This window comes from Zea mays, chromosome 7 (assembly GCF_902167145.1).
Source record: "Zea mays cultivar B73 chromosome 7, Zm-B73-REFERENCE-NAM-5.0, whole genome shotgun sequence".
Lineage (NCBI taxonomy): Eukaryota > Viridiplantae > Streptophyta > Magnoliopsida > Poales > Poaceae > Zea > Zea mays.
The window spans coordinates 122,383,392-122,406,947 of NC_050102.1; the positions used below are offsets into that span (position 1 = coordinate 122,383,392).

The 23,556-nt window shown below is 43.9% G+C and overlaps 2 protein-coding genes and 1 pseudogene across 2 annotated transcripts; all 3 read right to left on the reverse strand.

The window, feature by feature from the left end:
* Positions 1 to 3,365: 3,365 nt before the first annotated feature.
* On the reverse strand, positions 3,366 to 10,694 carry LOC100502443 (uncharacterized). The gene is made up of 5 exons (NM_001196921.1): positions 10,484 to 10,694; positions 9,494 to 9,801; positions 8,876 to 9,244; positions 5,589 to 5,981; positions 3,366 to 4,152 (listed from the first exon to the last, which is right to left on the reverse strand). The coding sequence occupies exons 1-5, from the start codon at positions 10,590 to 10,592 to the stop codon at positions 3,634 to 3,636; spliced, it is 1,698 nt and encodes a 565-aa protein (NP_001183850.1). The 5' UTR covers positions 10,593 to 10,694; the 3' UTR covers positions 3,366 to 3,633.
* A 7,742-nt stretch (positions 10,695 to 18,436) lies between these two features.
* Positions 18,437 to 20,096, reverse strand: LOC103634129 (sucrose synthase 4-like; annotated as a pseudogene).
* Positions 20,097 to 22,553: 2,457 nt separating this feature from the next.
* Positions 22,554 to 23,476, reverse strand: LOC109939153 (RING-H2 finger protein ATL67-like). The gene has a single exon (XM_020541652.1). It carries the CDS (start codon positions 23,382 to 23,384, stop codon positions 22,554 to 22,556), a length of 831 nt encoding a protein of 276 aa, XP_020397241.1. The 5' UTR covers positions 23,385 to 23,476.
* Between the last annotated feature and the right edge of the window lie 80 nt (positions 23,477 to 23,556).

Sequence of the window (23,556 nt, forward strand, 5' to 3'; positions counted from 1 at the left end):
AAAATTTAGTCCCTAGAAATCAAACACCTCCTAGTGTAGATTCTTTAACTGTAAATTAATTTTGTGTTAATATATATTAGATTTTTACTAAGTTTGTGGGTCGTTTATTAGATTTTTTCTAAAATCTAAAAGCTATAAATTATTTCTACAGAAATTGCAAGGAAACAAAGTTATACTTGTAATGTGAAATATATACAACAGCCGTTACGTATAAAATGTTAAAATTTAGAGCTACAAATTTTAGCAACTCATATATAAGTAATACTTGCTCCATTACAAAATATAGTTCTTTGTAGCCCATTATTTTTCTATCTACATTCATTCAAATAATAGTAAATATCGAGATACATACAATCTTCAGTCATATGTTACTTAGAGTGTATGATTAGTTTAAAACGAATTATATTTTGAGACGGATGGAGTAGTATAGGAGTGGCTTTAGGTTATTGTAGGTAGCATGCAGCCTTGCACAATAAGACTGACCGTCAGCTACCGCACTGGGCACTGTTAGACTAACTCTAACAAAAACCTCTAAACATTTTTTAAAATTTAGAGGATGTGGTCATCCTCTACGTATCTAGCAGCGTCCTCTTTATCAAATCCATTTTGTTTGGTTAAAAAAGATACCCACCATATTCATTACAAAAATGGCTTTAATTAACCCCCTCCTAAACCTATATCTAGAGATTCACCTCTGTCATTCTAACATATTATATCCAAAATAAGTCATAAACTTTATATAAATTATCTATCATTGCAATAAAAAGCTAAAGTATGTGCATGAATTGCCCTCCTCTGTTGGTACTTAAAACACTAAATAACCCCTAGATCCATATCTATATTATCCACCCACAACATTTAAATATTAAACAGTCCAAATTAACCTCTAAATTTACATAGGTTAGAAAAGTATACAAAATAATTGATGAATAAAGTTTATCGTAACTAAACAAAGGTAAGAAAGTATCTGTAGATCTATACATCGGATATAAACTTAGAATATGGGAAAAAACAAAGACAGAGGGCTTAATAAATATTTTACTTGTGGAGGTACATGTAAATAAATTTCTGGACAAATTGGGGCAGCTATCTCTCAAACTTGCCCAATTGATGTATGAGAAATACATCTAGTTTACCTTTTGGATACTTGAGCAGTGATGTCCCATTACAAAACTGATAAATGCACTATTTCATTGTCAAGATGATTCACTTTATAAAAAGAAAATACCATAAACAAATGCATCAAGTATTTTTGCCAGGACAGAACAAGAACAACGGTAAGATTAGGATATTCATGTATGTCAAGAGAGAACAGGGATGACTGAGCAGGCTCAGGAACTGCATGGTTATTAAGGGCATCTACACGATTACATATAGGAATCAACTAAAATTGATATTCTTCTTATTGAAAATGTCTAATTATGTCCACTGACAGTTAAGATTCAATCACATTTGCTACATATAGACCAAATAACTCAAGAATCAAGCAGCGAAGAAGAAAGTGAGCACCGACAACGACAAATAACTGGACAACCTTCACTATCAACTCCTCCACGGTAGCTGTAGTTGATATAGAGAATAATATTGAAGGCAATAATACCATGATAATATGGAAACAATGATGGATAGAGATCCTTTAGCGTCACAAACATAAAGCAATGCCCGTAGCCTCCTTGTTCGAGCTTGTCTCTGAAATGGCCAATGAAAGCAATGATGTTTGTGTATGCATATCTCATCAGAACAAGCATTTGCTACATTCACAGGAACTTCTCGAATGCATCTATTGTTATCCTTGTTTTCTAGTATTTATAGGCTAGGAAGACAAATATTGCCAACGGCACCAGTGCAAACCTAAAAACAAATGCAAAAAAATCCAAGGTTGTATAGAAGAAGAACCATTTTTTTACAAAAAGAACAATTATGGAGATGAAAAACTAAATAAAAGGAGGGAAACCAGCAGCGCAGCTTCATTCCAGCAATCATAATGGTTCAGGTCAGCTCATCGAGTAGCTCTCACAAGCTATCCTACCATGGAAAAGCTCGTAGAGGTACAGAGTTTAGCAAAGCAAACGAAAATGCATAATTAAATACATCGTTTTTAGATTTTCCAAGAGGCCAGAGGCCGGAGGATAGAGTCTAGCAATTCTTAACAAAGAAAAAACAAATTACCTTCCCCCATCCATATCGGGGAGACCACGACGCTGAGAGATGGGATGGAATTTGGCGACCTCCCAAACAAAAAGGAGAAGGAATCAAACAACATCAACCCAGGTAGACGAGATAAACACACAAATAAGAGAAGGTTGGGACATGAATTCAGAGGAGGTTAGGCTAGGAGAGGAGCACTCGCTTTCCCTCGACACAGAGATACCTCAAGCACGGAGATCTCGCACGGATAGACGGTGCCATCGCTAGGCTTCTAGAGGGGGGGTCTGGGGGGTGGCGTCGGGCAGGGGCATGGCCTTGCCTGGTGTGGTCATGTGGACGTCCTCCTTCCACTCGTAATGGGGCGAGGACGACGGCGGGGACGCAACGCATGGGTGATGCCACCAATGGAAGGGGATTGCGGGCTCAGGGGCTAGGATGGCGGGGCGTGGCCTTCGAATGTCAGGTGGGGCGTGGATTGCGTTGGCGAGTAGGTGGGTGGCCGCGAGGTTGGTGAGGATGACGGGATGCGGGCATCGATGCCAGGTGGGGCGAGAATATGGAATGTCAACAGCGAGGCAGGGCGAGACGCGAGAATAAGGGGGGCAGGGGCACGACGCACACTGTGAACGCCCACACTAGACTCTTAGGCTATCCGCAACCGTTACCCCTAAATTTTCCCCCCTATATCACTTTTCCCCCCTATTTTTTCATCTCCCGCAACGGTTCCCCCTAAATACTCTCTATATATCCCACTACCACTATAAAATATCATTTTCTATACCAACTATCAATTTTTTATCTACTAACAATTACTCGTGGACCCACAGCACAGTGTTAAGGGGATGAACAGTGACACGCTATATCTGGGAGGAGAGAGAAGGGGGCCGACACGTAGGGAGCGACGTAGGGGGCACCGCTGCGGCCGTAGGGTGCCCCCTATGCGCCGCATGCAAGGGGAGGGGGCTGCCAAGGGGGCAGTGTTGCGCATAGCCTTAGAGTAGTAGAGATTTGTTCCAGGTTTCAAACTTCATGTCATATGGATGGAGGGCTAAACTATTTTGCATAACAGCTGTGCGCTTTCACATCGCTCGCAATGGAATCTAAAGGTTCTCGTGGAATTATTTCAACGCATTCCCGATGCAAAGCGTGGAGGATTCAACTAGTACGTTTTAAAAAAAATAAAAAAAACGTCGCAAAATAAGCAACACCAACCAACTACTACATCGAAACATACGCATTTCAAGTCTGTTTTGTCTTGGGCCCGAAGATCAAAAGTCGCATAACATTAAAACCTACCAACGTGAAACTAAAAGCTCGAAACGAGAGAAATCAACGAACTAGGCAGAGTCCAGCAGCAGACCAGCGATAGCAGCTTCGTGCACCACCGTAGTGCCCCTCAAAATGGCAGATCGACCCGCCGGAACCCAGCCACAACAGCTTCCCCGTGAACAAGGACGGGTCAGCCTGCAGCCGTGCCTCGGCATCCTAGTCGCGCGCCTCCAGAGTCTCCCGATGCCTCCTACCGCCGAGGTGTGACTCCAGCATTTTCTCGCTGTTGCATTGCAGGTCGCACACCGAGCAGTAGAACCTCAAGTGCTCCTCGCGCCTGGCCTGTGCCTTCTCCCGGTGCCACAAGCCCCCGAGATGGCTGTAGTAGTTCAATTCAGTGTAGCACTTGGCCCGGCAGAGTGTACACGTCCATCTGTTCTCCGGCACATCCTGCTTGCCGTCTTGCTGCGCGTTCGTCGCGATGATCCTGCTCCTCGCGGGCGTCGCTTTTGTGTCAGGCTCAGGGCTGCTGCTGTTGCTCTGAGATGGTTGCAGTGCTGCGACATTTGACTGGTGCCGCTTGCCGGCAAGGTGTTGCTCAAGTTGGCGCTGGCTAGCTGGGTTAGCCTGGCAGATAGTGCAGCTCCATTGCCCGAGTGGCTTCTGCTTCTTGACAGGTGAGCTTGGGGTGGTCAGCTTCCTTTTCACCCCAGCGGAAGTTCCCTCAGCTGTTGGCTGTTTCACAGGAATGTTTGTTTAGACTCCACAGCACTAGTGAGTAATACTGAATCTCAAAACAAAACAAAACAAAAACAAAATAAAATTGGGGAGAATAGTGTATGCACTGCCATGGGTTTCGGAAATTCACTCAATTGTGACTTGGTCCAATATGCCTGTGCAATATATGGATCACATTGCCTAGCACATGAAAATTGGGTGTACGCTTCCTTTCACTTAGTCTTCTTACCATGGCGTCCACGCGAGGCAGAGAAGATGACCGACCGAGTATACAAGCCCCTCCCAGTTTGCTGTTAATGGTCTGTGCATGTGCTTGCCACCCACCAGGACAAAGTTTCCGCTCCCCACACCATACTACACCATACACCCCGAAAACCCCTCCACTTCCTGTATACATGAAGCCGTGCGGCCGTGCGGGGATGGTGTCCACAGGCAACGACCTCGGTGTGCAGCAGCTCGCCAAGGTGCTCACATCACGGGGTAAAAGTAAAGAGCAGGGAGATAGAGGGATCCTGGCTTTCCTGATTTGCCTCATACACTGCACTCTAAGCTTAGAAGATGAGAAAAGTTGGGAAGAAGAAGATAGCCGTTGCGTTTGCTTTCTCCTCCATGGCTTGCTGCAGCTGCCTGGGATTTGGCTTAGTGCCATTATGCAGCTTGCTGATTTGGGAGATGGTGGAAGAGAGGATGGACAAAGGAGTGGTATTGGTGCTTGGTTTGGAGAAGAAAGTGCTGCTGGTGGTAAATCTGCATGTGTAGTGGGGGTGCTGTGAGATCGATGTAGAAGGAAAAGCTGCTGGCTTGCAATGTCAGAGAACAAGAGGTCAAATATTTTCATATCACCCAAATAAGGTGACCACATGTGTACTACAAGTCAGGCAACCAAATACCAGCTCATAGCATACATACTACAAGTCGGGCAACCAAATACCAGCTCATAGCATACATTTATGACGTGGCTTGAGCTATGATACATAAGGCCCAATGTAGACTTACATACTAGAGGCCTAGAGAAAGCAACCAATCACACTCTATAGAACTATCAGAGTGTAGGGAAAGATGTGACCAGGAGATGAAAATTTGAAAACAACCTAACTCTTCCAAGTCTACAAGGACTAAGGAATTTGAAAATGCTTTATTTATTCCATTTACATAAGGCATACGCTACCAACTTTTTCGGGCTAGGAAAGTTTTACTGAATCTTTACATGATTACCAATGGCTCCTAAAGACTTATGATTTTCAAAAGGTATTGGATGGTGAAACGAGCAATGTTGAGGACATAAAATGTATTGCTACAAGTTCACAACAAATATGACAGCACGGACAAACTAGCCTTAGCAAAGTTTTTTTTTTGAGTGGGGGCGGGGGGTGTGGGGGGGGGGGGGGGGGGGGGTCGGGGGGTTAAAATGAGGGTGAGAAACATGAGTTTACCTCGTTGAACTCTGTACTCTTCTGGTCATTACTTGCTGCATTCTCCTGATCCACTGGTTTGTACTGAAGACGATGATGCATGGGTTTCTTTACACAATCCTCAATGCCAGAGTCTATGGCCTTCCGCCCCTCACTGCTCGGATTCTTGATTTCGTGCAATGGCTGCATGTTATGAACTACCTCCACACCAATCTTTTCCCAAACAACACCCTGTTGGTGTCCTGACAATGGACGCACCTGATTGATACCAGCTTTGCCTGCCAGTGGAATCTGCTTGCTCGGTGAACGACACAGTTCAAAGTAGCCGTTAAATGGATGTGTCCTCACTCCAGATGACCTGCCCTCTTGATGATGCTCAGCATCATTGCCTTGCCTTGTCTGCTCAGGTGCATGCTGTATGAAATGAAGTTTCTTTAGACTTGAGACTTAACAGCATTGGTAAATGGAAAAAAGAAAACTCTCCAACAATGCAAGAATGTGGAGGGATCAAGCAACCTATATAGAGTGGTATGGTTGTCCATTGGCTGTATTTATGAATTATGATCAACTGCAAACTTCACATCACAGGTCAACTAACAAAGTACTGATGTTTTCAACAACGCTAGATAGCTCAGATTGTATTTTTAAAATGCCCAGGAAAGTAGAGTACCGATGACCACTCCACATGTGGCCTGTGGGTTCACTGGAGGTGCGCTAACCCCCTGGAGCTTCTGCAGCCACAAGGGCATGGCTGGCGGAGAGGCACTTCCCAAGGCGGCATCGACAGCGTCCAGCAACACCATTACACCAGTAATCCTGTGACTATATGGCACAGGATTGAGGTTGCCAGCAGTAAAGCCCATGACATGCTCAGTCTCCACGAGCTCACACCAGATCATGTTCTGGTGGACGAATCCCCTGTGCAGCTCCAAATACAGCTCATAGTAGACATTTATGATGTGGCTTGAGCTACGATAGGGTAAGGTCCAAGGTAGACTTATACTAGAGGCCTAGAGAAAGCAATCAATCACACCCTATATGTTATGGTCGCTAGATCGGTGAGAGGTTGGAGAGAGGTATCGATGGACGGGAACGTCGGCCGGGGGCCTGTGCCCACGGCCGAGCAAGAGGAGGGTTTCTCCCTTCTAATTCTTGCCTACTTTATTTCTCATCCATTGATTACATAAATAGGCCAGCTGGCCGTCCCTATCTAGCTAGAGATCCTTATCTCCTTAAAACTCTCCTAAAAACTCTCAACAACTATTAACTGATAACCTTCCTAGATAATCTCAACTAATCTCCTAAATAATCTCAACTAATCTTCTAATCTTATCTCTAACTGTCTTTATCTAATCCCCTTGGAGGGCTCATGGCTGCTGCTGCCGCAGCCCCTCCGTGGGCCTCCTTAGGCCCTGACATTACACCCCTCCTGGACAAGCAACTCGTCCTCGAGCTGCAGCATGACGGGTGGTCAAAGACCGAGTCTACTTGACCCAAAACCAGACACCTAGAAGACAAGCCTTTTACATCTCGGCTTATCTTATTATTTTGAATTTGATTTTTTTACCCCATAAGATAAGACGGACACCCTCCGCGCATTGTACTTGCACGTGTGCAGTCACCTGAATCCCATGGACACCATCTGGACGAAAGGGGAGCACATGGACGGGCACCTGGAATAGGTCGCAACAATAACCAGCGGAGACGCCCTCGTGGTGGCCGGTAGCGGAATGTGGTGGCGCTAAATAGTGTGCCCTTGCCGATGACGAGGGGAGTGCCTTTCCTACCGCCGCTGCCGTAGAGTTGAAGTTCATCGCCCGCGGGACACGTATGATGCTCGCACTTGGAGATAGCGGCCCAATGTCGCTGCCGATGGTCGTCCGATAGGGCGAGGTCGCGCCCCCGTGTGCCGAGATCAACCGTCACCAAGGCTGCCTCGAGCATCTGCCGACACATCTCCCGCACTCTCCGTCGTGCAAGGAAGCCACGAGCAGCAGCTTGTATGCCCACAGCCGCCGACGTCTAGAGTCGTGCGGACAACGCCAGCTGGTGCTGCTCATGTTGCACTGCTGCCTTGATTTGCAACAGCCCTTGCTCAACCTTCTGGAGCGTGGCTTGCATCTTTGTGAGATCAACCCTTATGTTAGTCCACAAGTCCCCCATCGATGGAGCTGGTGATTGTTGAGCTGTGGCTGCCCCTAGTGGCGTCGCCCATAGGGACGGAGACGCCGTCAACGAAGATGATGTGACGAATTTTGGCGTTGTCCCTGGAGATGGGCACGCCGGCGTCCAGGATGTGGTGACAAAATTGGCAGGCGATGCTGCCCATGGAGATGGGGACGTCGGTTGCCAGGATGGCGTGACGAAGGTGGCATGCGGCGCAGCCCATGGAGATTGGGACGTCGGTTGCCAGGACGGCGTGATGAAGGTGACATGTGGTGCAGTCCATGGAGATGGGGATGCCGGTTGCCAGGATGACACCGCGAAATTGGCAGCAGAAGTCATGGGATCAGATCGAAACCCAAGCTAGTCGATACCAGATGTTATGGTCGCTAGATCGGTGAGAGGTTGGAGAGAGGTATCGATGGACGGGAACGTCGGCCGGGGGCCTGTGCCCACGGCCGAGCAAGAGGAGGGTTTCTCCCTTCTAATTCTTGCCTACTTTATTTCTCATCCATTGATTACATAAATAGGCCAGCTGGCCGTCCCTATCTAGCTAGAGATCCTTATCTCCTTAAAACTCTCCTAAAAACTCTCAACAACTATTAACTGATAACCTTCCTAGATAATCTCAACTAATCTCCTAAATAATCTCAACTAATCTTCTAATCTTATCTCTAACTGTCTTTATCTAATCCCCTTGGAGGGCTCATGGCTGCTGCTGCCGCAGCCCCTCCGTGGGCCTCCTTAGGCCCTGACATTCTCCTTAGGCCCTGACACTATAGGACTCCTAACAATGTGTAGGGAAAGATGTGACCAGGAAATGAAAATTTGTAAACAACCTACCAGGACTAAGGAATCTGAAAAAGGCTTACTTTATTGATTCCATTTACATAAGGCATATGCTACCAACTTTTTTCGGGCTAGGAATTTTTACTGAATCTTTACATGATTATCAATGGCTCCCGAGTACTTATGATAACAAGCAATGTTCAGGACATAATGTCTCTTGTTGCAAGTTCACAATAAATATGACAGCACGGACAAACTAGTCGTAGCAAAGTTTTTTTAGGGGGGGTGGGGAGGAGGGTTATTTATTTATTTTGGGGTGGGGGGGGTAAAACTGAGGGTGAGAAACGTGAGTTTACCTCATTGTTTGCTGCATTCTCCTGATCCACTGGTTTGTACTGAAGACGCTGTTGTATGGGTTTCTTTACACAAACCTCAATGGCAGAGTCTACGGCCTTCTGCCCCTCACTGCTGTGGTTCTTGATTTCGTTCAACGGCTGCATGTTATGAACAACCTCCACACCAATCTTTTCCCAAACAATGGCCTGTTGGTGTCCGGACGATGGCCGCATCTGATTGACACCAGCTTTGCCTGGCACTGGAGTCTGCTTGCTCGGTGAATGACACAGTTTAAAATGGCCGTTAAATGGATGTGTCCTCACCCCAGATGACCTGTCCTCTTGATGCTGCTCAGCATCATTGCCTGGCCTTGTTTGCTCGGGTGCATGCTGTATGAAATGAAGTTTCTTCAGACTTGAGACTTAACAGCATTGATAAATGGAAAAAAAAGAAAACTCCAACATTGCAAGAATGTTTAGGGAACAAGCAACCTATATGGACTGGTATGATTGTCCATTGGCTGTACTTACGATCAACTGTAAACTTCACATCACAGGTCAACTAACAAAGTACTTCTGTTTTCAACAATGCTAGATAGCTCAGATTGTATTTTTAAAATGCTCTGGAAAGTAGAGTACCGATGACCGCTCCAAGTGTGGGTTCACTGGAGGTGCCCTGACCGCCATGGAGTTTCCACAGCCACAAGGGCATGGCTGGCGGAGATGCGCTTCCAAAGTAGACATCGACGGCGTCCAGCAACGCAAGAAATCCTGTGGGAGTGCTGGCACAGGATTGTGGCTGCCGGCAATAAAGCCCATGGCGTGCTCAGTCTCCACGAGCTCACGCAAGATCAAGCCCTGTTGGATGGATCCCTTGAGCAGCTCCAACAGCAGTTTCTGCCTCCTCGCCAGTAGTGCAGCGTCTACCCCGGATGTATTGGGCTCGCCTACTCATCGATGGCAAGAGCATTGTTGTCAGATGAACAGGATTAGATGAAACGTTTACATTTTTTCTACCAAATTGCACACATCGTCATTTTTTGTGTCAAGAAGAAACCCAAATTCTTTTTTATGACCATCGGCCAGAACATCAAGCGATATCGCCAAGAAATTCAAATAAATGATTGAACTAATGCAAATATTGGGCAATCTACAGATCAAGAAACACACAAAAGAAAATCCTTTTTTTTTGCTTCGCTGCCCAAACAGAAACAAAGAGGTTTGGTTGGGTTCCAAAAAATGCCCAACCAAAATTATGACATGCCAAAAACTTAAGATTGCTAAAATCAAGACTTACCAAAGTTAGGGCAACAGAGGCTAAAATCAAGACTTACCAAAGTTAGGGCAACAAATGTAGACATGCATTTGGTTGAGTATATCATGACCTAGCAGCAATCCTTTTTCGATGGAATAATAAGTTTCTACTGACTTTGCCGTGATTTTGGCCATAGAATTTGGTGTGACATTAATTTTGTAGTGAACCAATCAATAGCCAAAAGATGCAGGTATGCCTTAATTTTGGTTGGCCAAGTTTTTGAACTCAATGATACAGGCCCAAAATCCCTCTTTTTCTGTGGGAAAAAGACAACCATATAAAACATCAAAACAATGGCGACAGTAGAGCAGTACCGTGTCCCTGCGGCTGCGACGGCGGATGGTCGGGGAAGCGGCGAAGACAGTCGTTTTCTTCGTCGTCGGCTGCTGTGGTGGTGGGTCGACTGCGGGAGGCGAACTCCATTGCAGCTTTGCGGGAAGGATCAATTTGGTAACGGTGCGGAGAAGTGCGGGGCGGTTTTGCGTTGGAAACCCAAAGCGATTTTATGGTGCGCGAAACGGTTTTCTTTCTTTCTTGGTTTTTTTACATGTCTTGGCAACCCGAAAGTTACGGAATCACATTGCACTAGCATTTGATTTTATTTTTTTTTTGGTGCAAACGCCCGAGGAGGCGTCCTTGGGGAAGCTAGGAACGACCCAGGTAGAGAACCCTAGTGCAAAGATTGTTTGCAACAGAACACATGCACGTGTATTAATAATAGATAAAGATACATTTTTTATTTATTTAGGATCTATTTGGATGCACCATAATTTCTAAGAATTTGGTTTGTATCTTTAGTTTCTAGAAACAGATTTATAGAAAAAAAAAACGGAGTGTGCACTTTCGGAACCAGCTTCTTAGAAACAAGTTTATAACTTTTTCTATACACAAAACAAGTTTATAGCTTTTTCCATATACAAAGTCGAGTGTATCCTAATTGAGCATAAGTCTAGGAACAGTGCCAATCATTGTAATTTTCACTAAACCAACTAAGAACAATGCATAACTTACCAAGTTAAAATTGGTTTTAATTACAAAAGGTTAGCTTCTTGATTTCTTAAAAACTACTCCGTTTGTTCCCTATCTTAAGTTAACGAACGTTTGTCCTACAACTTGTTGAATAATTAGACAAATTCCAAATTAAATTCCGAATATAAATCATGACCAAATCAGAAGAACTGAAATAACAAGCCAAATCAGATGATGCGTACTGATTAGACTTACTGATAGTTGGCGCGCGCCAGAATCAGCTGGGTCGACGATGTCGAAGTAGCGAATCAGCAGGGTCGACGAGGTCAGAAGATCACGAGCAGTCGCGTGAAGACGCTTCCCAAAAACCTTATTCGCCCTCTCCCGGTGCAGGATCTAGAAGACGAAGGGTTCCGGAGACCTGCTCTCCTGATCGCAGATGCACCTCTGCGGTCGGGATGAAGGGAACTAAAAGGCGGCTCAGCTATGAAGAGAGGCGAAAGCGAAACTGGGATCTGGGATGATTTGGAGGCTGGCTGCCGGGCTCCTTTTATAGGGCCGAGTCTGCGACCCCCCGTACTTATCCGCCCACGAAAATCTCGCGATCAGTTGAGATTTTATAGCGATCGGTTAGGATAAGCGTAACAGCCAAGAAACCAAAAAATCAAACGGCAAAAGGTAGCCGCGCCCCCGCAAGGCGAGGGGCCGGATTTCGGCGGACCATTCACGCGCATGTTGTGCGCCCGCGCCCTTCGCCCAGGCCAGGCGAGGCGAGCGAGCGCGCGCGCGCGTGTGGCTCTCCACACTCTCTCCTCTCATCCATGACTTGGTGAGTGAGTGTGGCTTCCATATTTAAGCTAGCTCTACTCCACTAGAGCTAGCAATATGGTGCTAATGGTTCCACCTATCCTCTAGCCATCCTCTTGTATGGGCTTTTGAGATTTTCTGGGATTTATTTGAATTTCTTAATTGGGCCAAGCCCATAAATCCTAACAATCCCCCACCAGATCTCAAATGCCCATCTGCAGTTTTCGCCACTGTTCACTACTGTTTAATATACTAGTTTTTCAGCAGAGACTGTTAAGTTGAACTTCCGCCTAGAACTCTAAGCTACACCAACCCACAACTTGGACAATGGACTATGCCTTGAATTGCAAGTTTTGCGTGAATGAGTTTCACTTGAAGTCATGACCAGTACTTGGCTACCAGTAGTCCCCTTCTCGGGTGAAGCATATACGTCGTACTCCAAGGTCTCTTCATGAGTTTACTAGAGATCACCCAAATCTCATAGACTGCGACGTTAGACAGTCTAACTCATATAGGTGTGTTCTTTCAAAGAATGTTCTGCAGGACAACATCTTCGCTAATACAAGCCAACAGAACACATTAAGGCACAAAGCCAACCTGCCTTACAGCATTTGAGAGTATTGCATCTTTACTTAGAGAGGGTCAAAGGTTACTCTCCTCAGTTCACCAATGGCTTGTTCTTCCCAGGACCTAATTCGCGGGATCTCCGATCACATAGACTGGGTTTCCACCATGGCAACTTTATTCGGGTCTCATACCCATCTCTCTCGATGCGATTTCTATCACATTACGTGGTAGTCCCTTGGTAAAAGGATCTGCCAGATTTTTATCTGTTGAAATATAAGTCACACTTATAACTCCGGAGTTTCTCAACTTTCTGACAGACTTCAATCGTCTTTTGACATGTCTTGATGACTTTCCATTATCCTTAGAACTCATCACTTTAGCAATCACTGTCTGATTGTCACAGTTCATAAGGATAGCTGGTATTGGTTTCTCAACCACCGGCAAGTCCATCAAGAGTTCACGCAACCATTCTGCCTCAACGGTTGCTGTGTCAAGTACAGCTAGCTCGGCTTCCATGGTTGACCTCGTCAAAATGGTCTGCTTGCATGACCTCCATGATACCGCACCCCCACCAATAGTAAAGACATAACCACTGGTGGCATAAAGCTCGTCTGCATCAGATATCCAGTTCGAATCACTATATCCTTCAAGTACTGCATGCTGACCAGAATAGTGAATTCCATAACTCATTGTACCTTGCAGGTAGCGCATAACCCGCTCAAGTGCATGCCAATGATCAATCCCGGGGTTTGACATGAACCTGCTCAATTTGCTCACAGCAAACGAGATATCGGGCCTTGTTGCACCAGCAAGATACATGAGTGAACCGACAATCTGAGAGTATCTCAATTGGTCTAAACCAATTCTCTTGTTCTTTCGCAGTGTCACACTGGGATCATAAGGTGTTGGAGAAGGTTTGCACTCAGAGAAGCCAAATCGCTTCAAAACCTTTTCAACATAGTGAGATTGCGAGAGAGTAATCCCACCATCTGCCTTAATCAGCTTGATGTTTAGAATCACATCAGCTTCTCCCAGATCTTTCATATCAAAACTCTTTGATAGAAAAGACTTGACTTCATTGATCACATCAATGTTTGTGCCAAATATCAATATATCATCAACATATAAGCACAATATAACTCTTTCGCCCCCACCACAGCGATAATATACACACATGTCTGCCTCATTAATGGCAAAGCCTGCAGACGTTAGAGTCGTGTCAAACTTCTCATGCCACTGCTTTGGTGCTTGCTTCAGACCATACAGAGATTTCAATAACTTGAACACCTTGCTTTCTTGACCCTTTACTACAAATCCATCAGGCTGTTCCATATAGATTTCCTCGTCCAGCTCTCCATTAAGAAAAGCTGTCTTTACATCCATCTGATGAACAAGGAGACCATATGAGGCAGCCAAAGAAAGTAGTACTCGAATAGTGGTCATTCTAGCAACAGGTGAGTAAGTATCAAAAAAGTCTTCTCCTTCTTTCTGAGTATAGCCTTTAGCCACAAGCCTAGCCTTGTACTTTTCAATTGTACCACCAGGCTTGAGCTTCTTTTTAAACACCCACTTACAACCCACAGGTTTGCATCCATAGGGTCGATCAGTGACTTCCCACGTACCATTTGAAAGAATAGAGTCCATCTCATTATGAACTGCTTCTTTCCAATCATCTGCATCTGGAGATGCAAATGCTTCTGCAATGGTAGTAGGAGTATCGTCCACAAGGTACACAATGAAATCATCACCAAAGGATTTTTCAACCCTTTGTCTCTTGCTCCTTTTAGGAGCATCATTGTCATCCTCCTCTAGGACAATTTCATGTGGTTGTTCAAAACTCTCAATAGGTGTATTATGTTCAGGAATTATCTCAGAAGAGTATCTAGAATTGCTATGAATGTCTTTCATTGGAAATATATGCTCAAAGAAAGTAGCATCACATGATTCCATAATAGTATCAACATACACATCAGGAACTTCAGATTTAACTACTAAAAATCTATAAGCTATGCTACACGAAGCATATCCAAGAAAGACACAATCCACTGTCCTTGGACCAAGCTTGCGCTTTTTATTAATTGGTACATTGACTTTCGCCATGCACCCCCAAGTGCGCAAGTATGAAAGTGATGGTTTTCTCCCAACCCACTTCTCATAAGGGGTTTTCTCTTCTTTGCCCATAGGAATTCTATTCAGAACATGACATGAAGTCAGGACTGCCTCCCCCACCATGCCTTAGATAAACCACAAGTGTCTAACATGGCATTCACCAGGTCAGTCAACGTACGGTTTTTCCTTTCAGCAATCCCGTTTGACTCGGGTGAATAGGGAGGAGTCCTCTCATGAATAATGCCATGTTCTGCACAGAAATCATCAAAGACTTTTGGGAAAGAACTCGCCACCACGATCTGATCTAAGACGTTTGATCTTTCTCTCTAGTTGGTTTTCAACCTCAGCCTTATAGATTTTAAAGTAGTCTAAAGCCTCATCTTTAGTTTTTAGCAAGTATACATAGCAAAATCTAGACGCATCATCAATCAATGTCATGAAGTATCTCTTACCACCTTTTGTCAACACACCATTCATCTCACAAAGATTAGAATGTATGAGTTCTAGTGGTGCCAGGTGTCTCTCCTCAGCAGCCTTATGAGGCTTTCGAGGTTGCTTCGACTGCACACAACTATGGCACTTAGAACCTTTGACTACGGTGATATTCGGAATTAAACTCATGGTTGCAAGCCGAGACATAGAGCCAAAATTAATATGACACAAACGAGAATGCCAAATACTCGCAAGATCATCAACATTAGCACAAATATGGTTCACAGACTTATTATTGAAATCTAACAAAGAAAAGCGGAACAAGCCTCCGCAATCATAGCCTTTACCAATAAATTGTCCAGACTTGGACACAACTAATTTATTGGATTCCAAAACTACCTTGAACCCATCTCTACATAGAAGGGTTCCGCTAACGAGATTCTTGTGTATAGAAGGGACATGATGCACGTTCTTCAGCTGCACGATCTTTCCCGAAGTAAACTTCAGATCCACCATGCCAGTGCCATGAACAGAAGCATGTGACCCATTCCCCATTAGCACGGAAGAATCCCGGGCGCCCTGATAAGAAGAGAACAAGTTGATGTCAGAACACACATGAACATTAGCACCAGTATCAAGCCACCAGCTAGGTGATTGAAATACTGAGAAGATGAAAGGTAAATTATCATACCCTTTGTCTTCCTCATTGCTAGCGACCACTGTGTTGACATTGCCCTTTTTGCCACGGCGATCCGCTCGATCAGGACAATCCTTGGCAAAATGACCCGCCTCGCCACATGCGAAACATGTCAATTCAGCCTTGTTCTTCTTCTTCTTGAAGTTGGTAGTTTTATTGGGCTTGTTAGATTTTGGCTTCCCTTTGCCCTTGTTGTGGTTCTTCTGAACCATGTTGGCGCTGGAGTGGCCCTCGCCTCCTTTAGATCCCGTGTCCTTAGCCCGAGCTTTCTCCTCAACATCCAGAGACGCTATCAGATTTTCAACTGATATCTCCTGTCTCTTATGTTTCAGAGCTGTGGCGAAGTTCCTCCATGTAGCAGGCAACTTTGCAATAATGCACCCAGCCACAAATCGGTCAGGAAGGACTATCTTAAGGTGGTCGAGCTCCTTGGCTATACACTGTATTTCATGAGCTTGCTCTACAATAGAGCGATTATCAACCATCTTATAATCATGAAAGCTCTCCATGATATACAGGTCACTGCCAGCATCTGATGCACCATACTTAGTAGTAAGTGCATCCCACAACTCTTTCCCGTCTGTGTATTGCATATTCGCATCAACCAGACGGTCAACAAGGGCGCTAAGAACGGCTCCCGTGAACAAAGTATTGGCATGGTCGTACTCTTTCTCCTGTTCAGGAGTCAGTGGACCCTCAGGTCTGCCTTTACTAACATGGAAGACATTCATAGCAGTAAGCCAGAGCGTGGCCTTGACTTGCCATCTCTTAAAGTGCATACCATTAAACTTTTCTGGCTTCAGCGCGTCGGCAAAAGCAGCCATAGAAAAACTAGGAAATTGTCTACAATAAGGTTTTTGGATTGTTGAATAATTAGACAAATTCCAAATTAAATTCCGAATATAAATCATGACCAAATCAGAAGAACTGAAATAACAAGCCAAATCAGATGATGCGTACTGATTAGACTTACTGATAGTTGGCGCGCGCCAGAATCAGCTGGGTCGACGATGTCGAAGTAGCGAATCAGCAGGGTCGACGAGGTCAGAAGATCACGAGCAGTCGCATGAAGACGCTTCCCAAAAAACCTTATTCGCCCTCTCCCGGTGCAGGATCTAGAAGACGAAGGGTTCCGGAGACCTGCTCTCCTGATCGCAGATGCACCTCTGCGGTCGGGATGAAGGGAACTAAAAGGCGGCTCAGCTATGAAGAGAGGCGAAAGCGAAACTGGGATCTGGGATGATTTGGAGGCTGGCTGCCGGGCTCCTTTTATAGGGCCGAGTTCGCGACCCCCCGTACTTATCCGCCCACGAAAATCTCGCAATCAGTTGAGATTTTATAGCGATCGGTTAGGATAAGCGTAACAGCCAAGAAACCAAAAAATCAAACGGCAAAAGGTAGCCGCGCCCCCGCAAGGCGAGGGGCCGGATTTCGGCGGACCATTCACGCGCATGTCGTGCGCCCGCGCCCTTCGCCCAGGCGAGGCGAGCGAGCGCGCGCGCGTGTGGCTCTCCACACTCTCTCCTCTCATCCATGACTTGGTGAGTGAGTGTGGCTTCCATATTTAAGCTAGCTCTACTCCACTAGAGCTAGCAATATGGTGCTAATGGTTCCACCTATCCTCTAGCCATCCTCTTGTATGGGCTTTTGAGATTTTCTGGGATTTATTTGAATTTCTTAATTGGGCCAAGCCCATAAATCCTAACACAACTTTGACCAACAATATCTAAAATATATTTTTTAAATTAATAATTTATATATTATGCTAGATGTTTTAATAATAAATGTAATAGTTTTGTTTTATTTAGTCAATGTTTATGAATATTTTGTTATTACTGGTAAAGTTTCAAAACTTTGACTTAGAAACAAACCTCGTAACCTTAACATAGGGACCCGAGGGAGTAGAGCATAAATTAACTTGTTTGGAAGCATCTCATTTTTTATAAATTAATTTATTAGACAAAGGGAGGCTTCCAAACAAGCATTTAATATTAGAGATAGATTAAAGGAGTGTTTAGTTCCCATCACCTATAATTAAAATTATAGATGTGTTGATGTTCTAACTCACTATTGTGTTTATCTTCTTATCTCTATACTAGCTGAGTGCCCGTGCGTTGCAACGGAAACACATAATACCACGGTACTGCTATGAGAAAAGGTTTCTTAATACATTTGGTATCCTATCCATACATAAATTGTATAGACAAACCAAGTCGCATCAACCCAAATCTAGAAGTACCCAGGAAATCCGATGCCATTTTCTAGTCATTAGAGTAACACCAATATCATTAAGCATGCAAAAATCAAAATACAGAAAGTCATCAGCACAAGGAGTAACTTGATAATGTTACAGGTGTCCCAGATTAATGACTCTAAATAGAAATTATTAACAAGGGGAAAAGGATGGTTCAAGAATATATCTAGAGATCAGAACAAGAACCAACAAAATACAATCCTATGTCCACACTAATTGTCTCATTTCATGAGATTTTAAAAAAAAACTGAATGTGGACATAGCAAAGAAAAACCATATACAATGCACATATTAATAGATCAGACATGTGAGGTAGTTATGTTAAGTATTAGCAATACATAAAACAACTCATTACTGTAGTATGGACAGTATCACATTGCCTACATATTAAATCAAATATTCAGCTATATCAGTGAGACCGAACGCTTCATAGAAGGTCGGTTGTAGTTAACATGCCAAGATTAAAGTCGGTACGTAAGCCGCTGTTGCTGGACAACGACCGGACCATACATATGCCAGGTATGGAATGAAACCTCTATATAATCTAGATTGTAATCCAGAGCCATATATATACACCTGTACGAAAGCACCATGGGTATCAACGATGTAGCGATAGAGCTCACCGTTACGGGCCCTGTTTGTCTGGGCAGAGATCCAGCGGAACTGCCTGAACAATTTGTGGGTCTTGATGAGTTCATGCATCTTCTCTATCTCCGCGATCTCTTCCCTGTCCTTGGACTTCTTGACATCATTGTACCCGGCAACGACAACAAGGTTTGCCAGCTCCCTCAGCTTAGCGCACTTAGCAAAAGCTTCGACCAGCCCTGTTATGTCCTTCACCCTGTCGAGTCTTGCCATGGAGAAGAGGATGGGCTTTGACCGGTCATCCAGATGCCCACTGCGAATTAGTGATAACAATATCATCAGCAGAAATTTCCAAGCTCGAATCGAATTAGAAGAGAATACTGCGAAGGACGTCCATGTCACAACCCAAAAGGCCTCAAAGGACCAGGCAGGATAGCAGAAAGTACTCACATGTGTTCATCGTTTTGCTCCGGGTCATAAATCAAATTTTCGATTGAACCATGGAGAGGTGAGTCGCTTGGCCTTCTCGGTATGTGGAAAGTATATGGACATGTCAGCTCCAGGAGAGACTATATTGAACTTTGGATCGAAGACATCGATCCCATGGACAACTCGGAGTAAAGGCAATATGACTCTCATACTGTCCAACAATATTTTTGCTGAGAAAAAAATTAGAATAAGTATATATATGAGCGTCTTGTAGAAAATTAAGAATAGCTATTATCCATATGTGATCACAGTCCATGCAAGATTAATGCATGAAAAAGCATGGATTGCATGTTACCATAATTACAATCAATACAGTAACTTAACATCAGAACAGTATATGCATGAGCGAGGTAAACATGATTCAGTGTGCATGCAAATTAATTGGTGAATGCTAAGTCCCAGAAGAAATCTACAGTGGCCAACAAGACGGAAACAGAATAAAAACCTTCCAGCAATTTCTTGGTATGTGCTGGTGATGATAAAATCAGCATTGTTCATAGCAATTATATCAGTAGTGAACTGACAGGAGAAATGGTACTTCTCATCAAAATTCTTCCAAAATATGTCTGAATCTGGATACTTAGTCTTTTCCAGAGCATGAGCAATGTTGCACTGCAAGGACCATGCATATATGGTTAGTAACGAAACAAATGTAAGACCTCAAGTATGATTAACAGGGCATACATGGGTAATTCCCATCTTGTAAGATAGCAACGATGCCACAAGATTTCCATCACTGTAGTTTCCAATTATGAAGTCTGGAGTACCTTGTAATTCAGCAGCAATTTCACCAGCAGCATCCTATATAAAAAAGGAAAATACAGCTTTTGTCAAATGGGGAAGACCATTGAAGTAGAAAATGTCATATAAAAAAAGAACCGGTACACAGAAAATTTGCATATAAGAAATCAACACTTGCAAAGGCAGAAATGTTGCTTTTTCATGCAACTCTACTGGAAATAATTTGGATTCTTACCTTTTGAGTGTTGGACCTTTTCTTAATATGTACTCTCTCCATTACAAGTTGTAAGTTGTCTTGCTTTCTAGGTATATAATTTTCACTGAGTTACATAGTAAAACTACAAATCTAGAAAAAAAAACTGAATTACAATTTGAAATTGAGGGGGTATCAAATATCGTCTCTTAACTAACTATTCACAGATTTTACATTGTACCATGAAGTCATAAGGTACTTTCCTCAGATTTTTTTCATTAAAAGAAGCTCAGCAAATGTTTCCAGATATGGCCACACATCAAATCTTGATATCCATTTCTTAAGTATCCCGTTTTCATTTCTGAAGGGAACTCGTAAAATGTAAGTATGTTGTGTTCCACTAATTCTCTCAAGCCGTTGATTGCATGATGTTCCTTTTGCATCTGGTATCAGCCGAGTAACCTAAAACAAATAAGTAAATAATTAAATGAGCCTTGCTAGGGTCTGATACCCCATAAAAAGTAATATCTCGAACAAATCGTGGCCATTGATTTTTGAAAATTATGAACCAAAATAACTAAGAGACCACAAAAGCAAATACCAATAAAATAAAAACAAATCCCCTAATTTTAGGTGGACGGCATCCCATCTCACTGGAAACCTAGGCCAGTTTGTGCACGCGCTTCCATGCATGTGACCAGAAAAGAACATCGTCTGTGCAACTACTCTGCTTGTTAGCTGGTGTTTGGTTCCCTAGACTGAAGTTTAGTTGATGTCATATCAAATGTTTGAATATTAATTTTATATATTAAATATATGTTTAATAAATATGTCTTCTATTTTAGTCTTCATCTGTGTAATTAGATTTATAATCAGACTGGAGTTTAGTTCGTGTCATATCAAATTACCGACACTTAGGTTTAGATATATGCTATTTCAAGATATAAATTGAAAATACCAATAAATTGAAAATTGTTAATAGCGGTTAACCAGGGTGTTTCGGATTCGCAGTACCATGTGATGTACACATCAAAATAGATAAAGGTAACCCCACAATTAAACTTACCATGCAATCGCTCGAATAGTGATCCATTTGAAACATACTCGAAGACCATCATCCAGATGAAGGGTTTTCATCTTCACAATAACCCACAAGGTTCATAAGATTTTTATGGTTTACACTCGATAAGGCTTCAACCTAGAAAGCAAGGCATAACCATCCTGAAAACTCAATATCTTACAGACTGGAAATAGAATGAAATAGAATGATCAATTTTATACCTTATTCATGAAATGTGCTTCAGCTATAACGAACCACAATGCACAGCTCATCTAGCAGTTCAGGAGCTGGTTTGATTTGTGCCCAAAAGAAGTACGTACATGAAAATCTAAGAAAAATAAACATTATATAGACTGGAACACATACTTTTAGTTCTTCAAAGTCCCTATTTGCTTCCATCAAGCCCTCTAAGGCTTTGATTGCTTTTGTAAGCTCCTACCACCAGTCTCCTCTTGCAATTTGTCCAAGTTAGTTACATATTTCAGGTCTTCTGACTTACCATTTGCTTCTCGTGATATGTAAACCATGGCCCTTTCTATTACCTCATTAAATATCCACTAACTGACTTCCTTTAACAGATGAAGATATTTGGAGATCAACCGAACAATATCCTCCATGTGTGCTACATTATACTAAAATAATTGTAGCATAAAAGGCGTAAGTAATATCAAAGTGTCTCCAATGAAAATGGTTATGCTAGCTCAACTAAGATAATATGGATCAAACCTGACCATCACCAGCATCAGTGAGCCTCATGCTTGCTGAGAAAAAAAATACTCATTATTGCCATTGCTCTCTCTAGCATTAAGTTAACGACCCATCCTATAGTAGTTAGATTAGATATGTTACAGGTTGACGAGTAAAGGATGACATGACTATACTCGAGTAGATAAGGTTAGCAAAATCATAAGTACAACAACCATTTGTGGAAGTAAACTTACCTAGTTCCTTTATAATATGGAAGATGGACCCCTCGCCTTCATGTCCAATTAGGTGACTTAGATAATGTCAAGGACCAATTGTGTAAAACTGGATGCTAGGTGTAATTGACCATATAATTCTTAGATAGCCCCCTTCTTTTTTTGACATAAGATGGTCCCCTTCTTCTATTAGCAGTGCTTTGACAAGATGTATAGCAAGTAGATATGAGAAATCACCCACATTTGCCTCTGACAAATAGAACTGCCAAATGCGCTGGTAAATAGAACCATTAAGCAGTCCATCCTCTACCTGCAAATGTTCCCCTGAAAGAGGATGACTTGGACATTTGAAGCTTCTCTGATCAATGCTTTTTTGTCACTAAACATACGCTCAACCAAGCCCTGAATGTAAAGAACAACAATATTTCCAAACAATCAAATATAACCAAAATAATTAATATTCCATAATGCCCCTATATTGATTATACCCAATGTAAAGAATTGCTTAGCATATTGAGCCATCAGTTGTTTATGTATAGCTTGGGTTTGACAGTGCAGAATTCAGGAACCAAAAACTGCAAAGGAGAGAAAACGGGGAAGGACCTGAGAGGACCTGCAGACGGGGCAGGACGCGCTCCGGCTCAGCCAGGCGTCGAGGCACGCGACGTGGAAGCCGTGCCTGCACTCGGGCATCACGCGCAGCGTCTCGCCGTCCCTGTACTCGCTGAGGCAGATGGAGCACATGGCGTCAGCCTCGGCGGCCTTGCTGGAGAAGGCGACCTTGGGGTAGGAAGCGATGGCGGCCGCGTCGAGCCCGACGGGGGAGCAGGCCGCGGCGGCGGAGGAGGAGGGGTAAGCGTCGTCTTCGGGGGACTCGGACCCCTCCGCGACGAAGAGCACGCGCGGGACGGTGATGGAGAGGTGGCCAGAGCTGGACGCCGTGGTGACTGCTTCCCCGGCCCAGTAGTCCCCGCCGCGGCCGAAGCAGAAGTAGAAAGCCAGCAGGAAGGAGGCAAACAGGATGAGGAAGCCGAGCGCGATGGCGATGGAGTAGCCGAGGCCCAGGTTGGAGAGCTGAGGTCGTGCCGTCGTGGAGCTGACCGAGGGGCGGCCGGAACGGACGGTTGAGCGCTCCATCGTGCGGACGGAGGAAGAAACGACTGCTGTGCGCGCGACCATGGGCCGCCCAAACCTAATTGGAGTATGGGCCGCACCAAAAAAGCAGCCCAAAACGCCTGCACTGCTGTATTGTTGTATTGTCTTGCAAAACTTTAGTACCATATTGGCTAGTAAAGGAGACATGGAGCGGCTTATAAGCTTTGGCGCGGTGGCTGAACTGATTAGTTTCAAATGGTGGCTGAACTGGTGGTCAGTTTCAACTCGCGCATGCATAAGAATTTTTGCTGGACACCTGCGTGTACGACCTGTGGGGGCAGAACCAGAGCCATGGCAGAACAGGTCAAAGGCAGAACAAGTCAATGGCAGACTACTATTGCTTACTTAATAAGTAGTAGAGATATCTCTATTATATCATAGCAATAGTTTTCATGGTTTCACGGTTTTC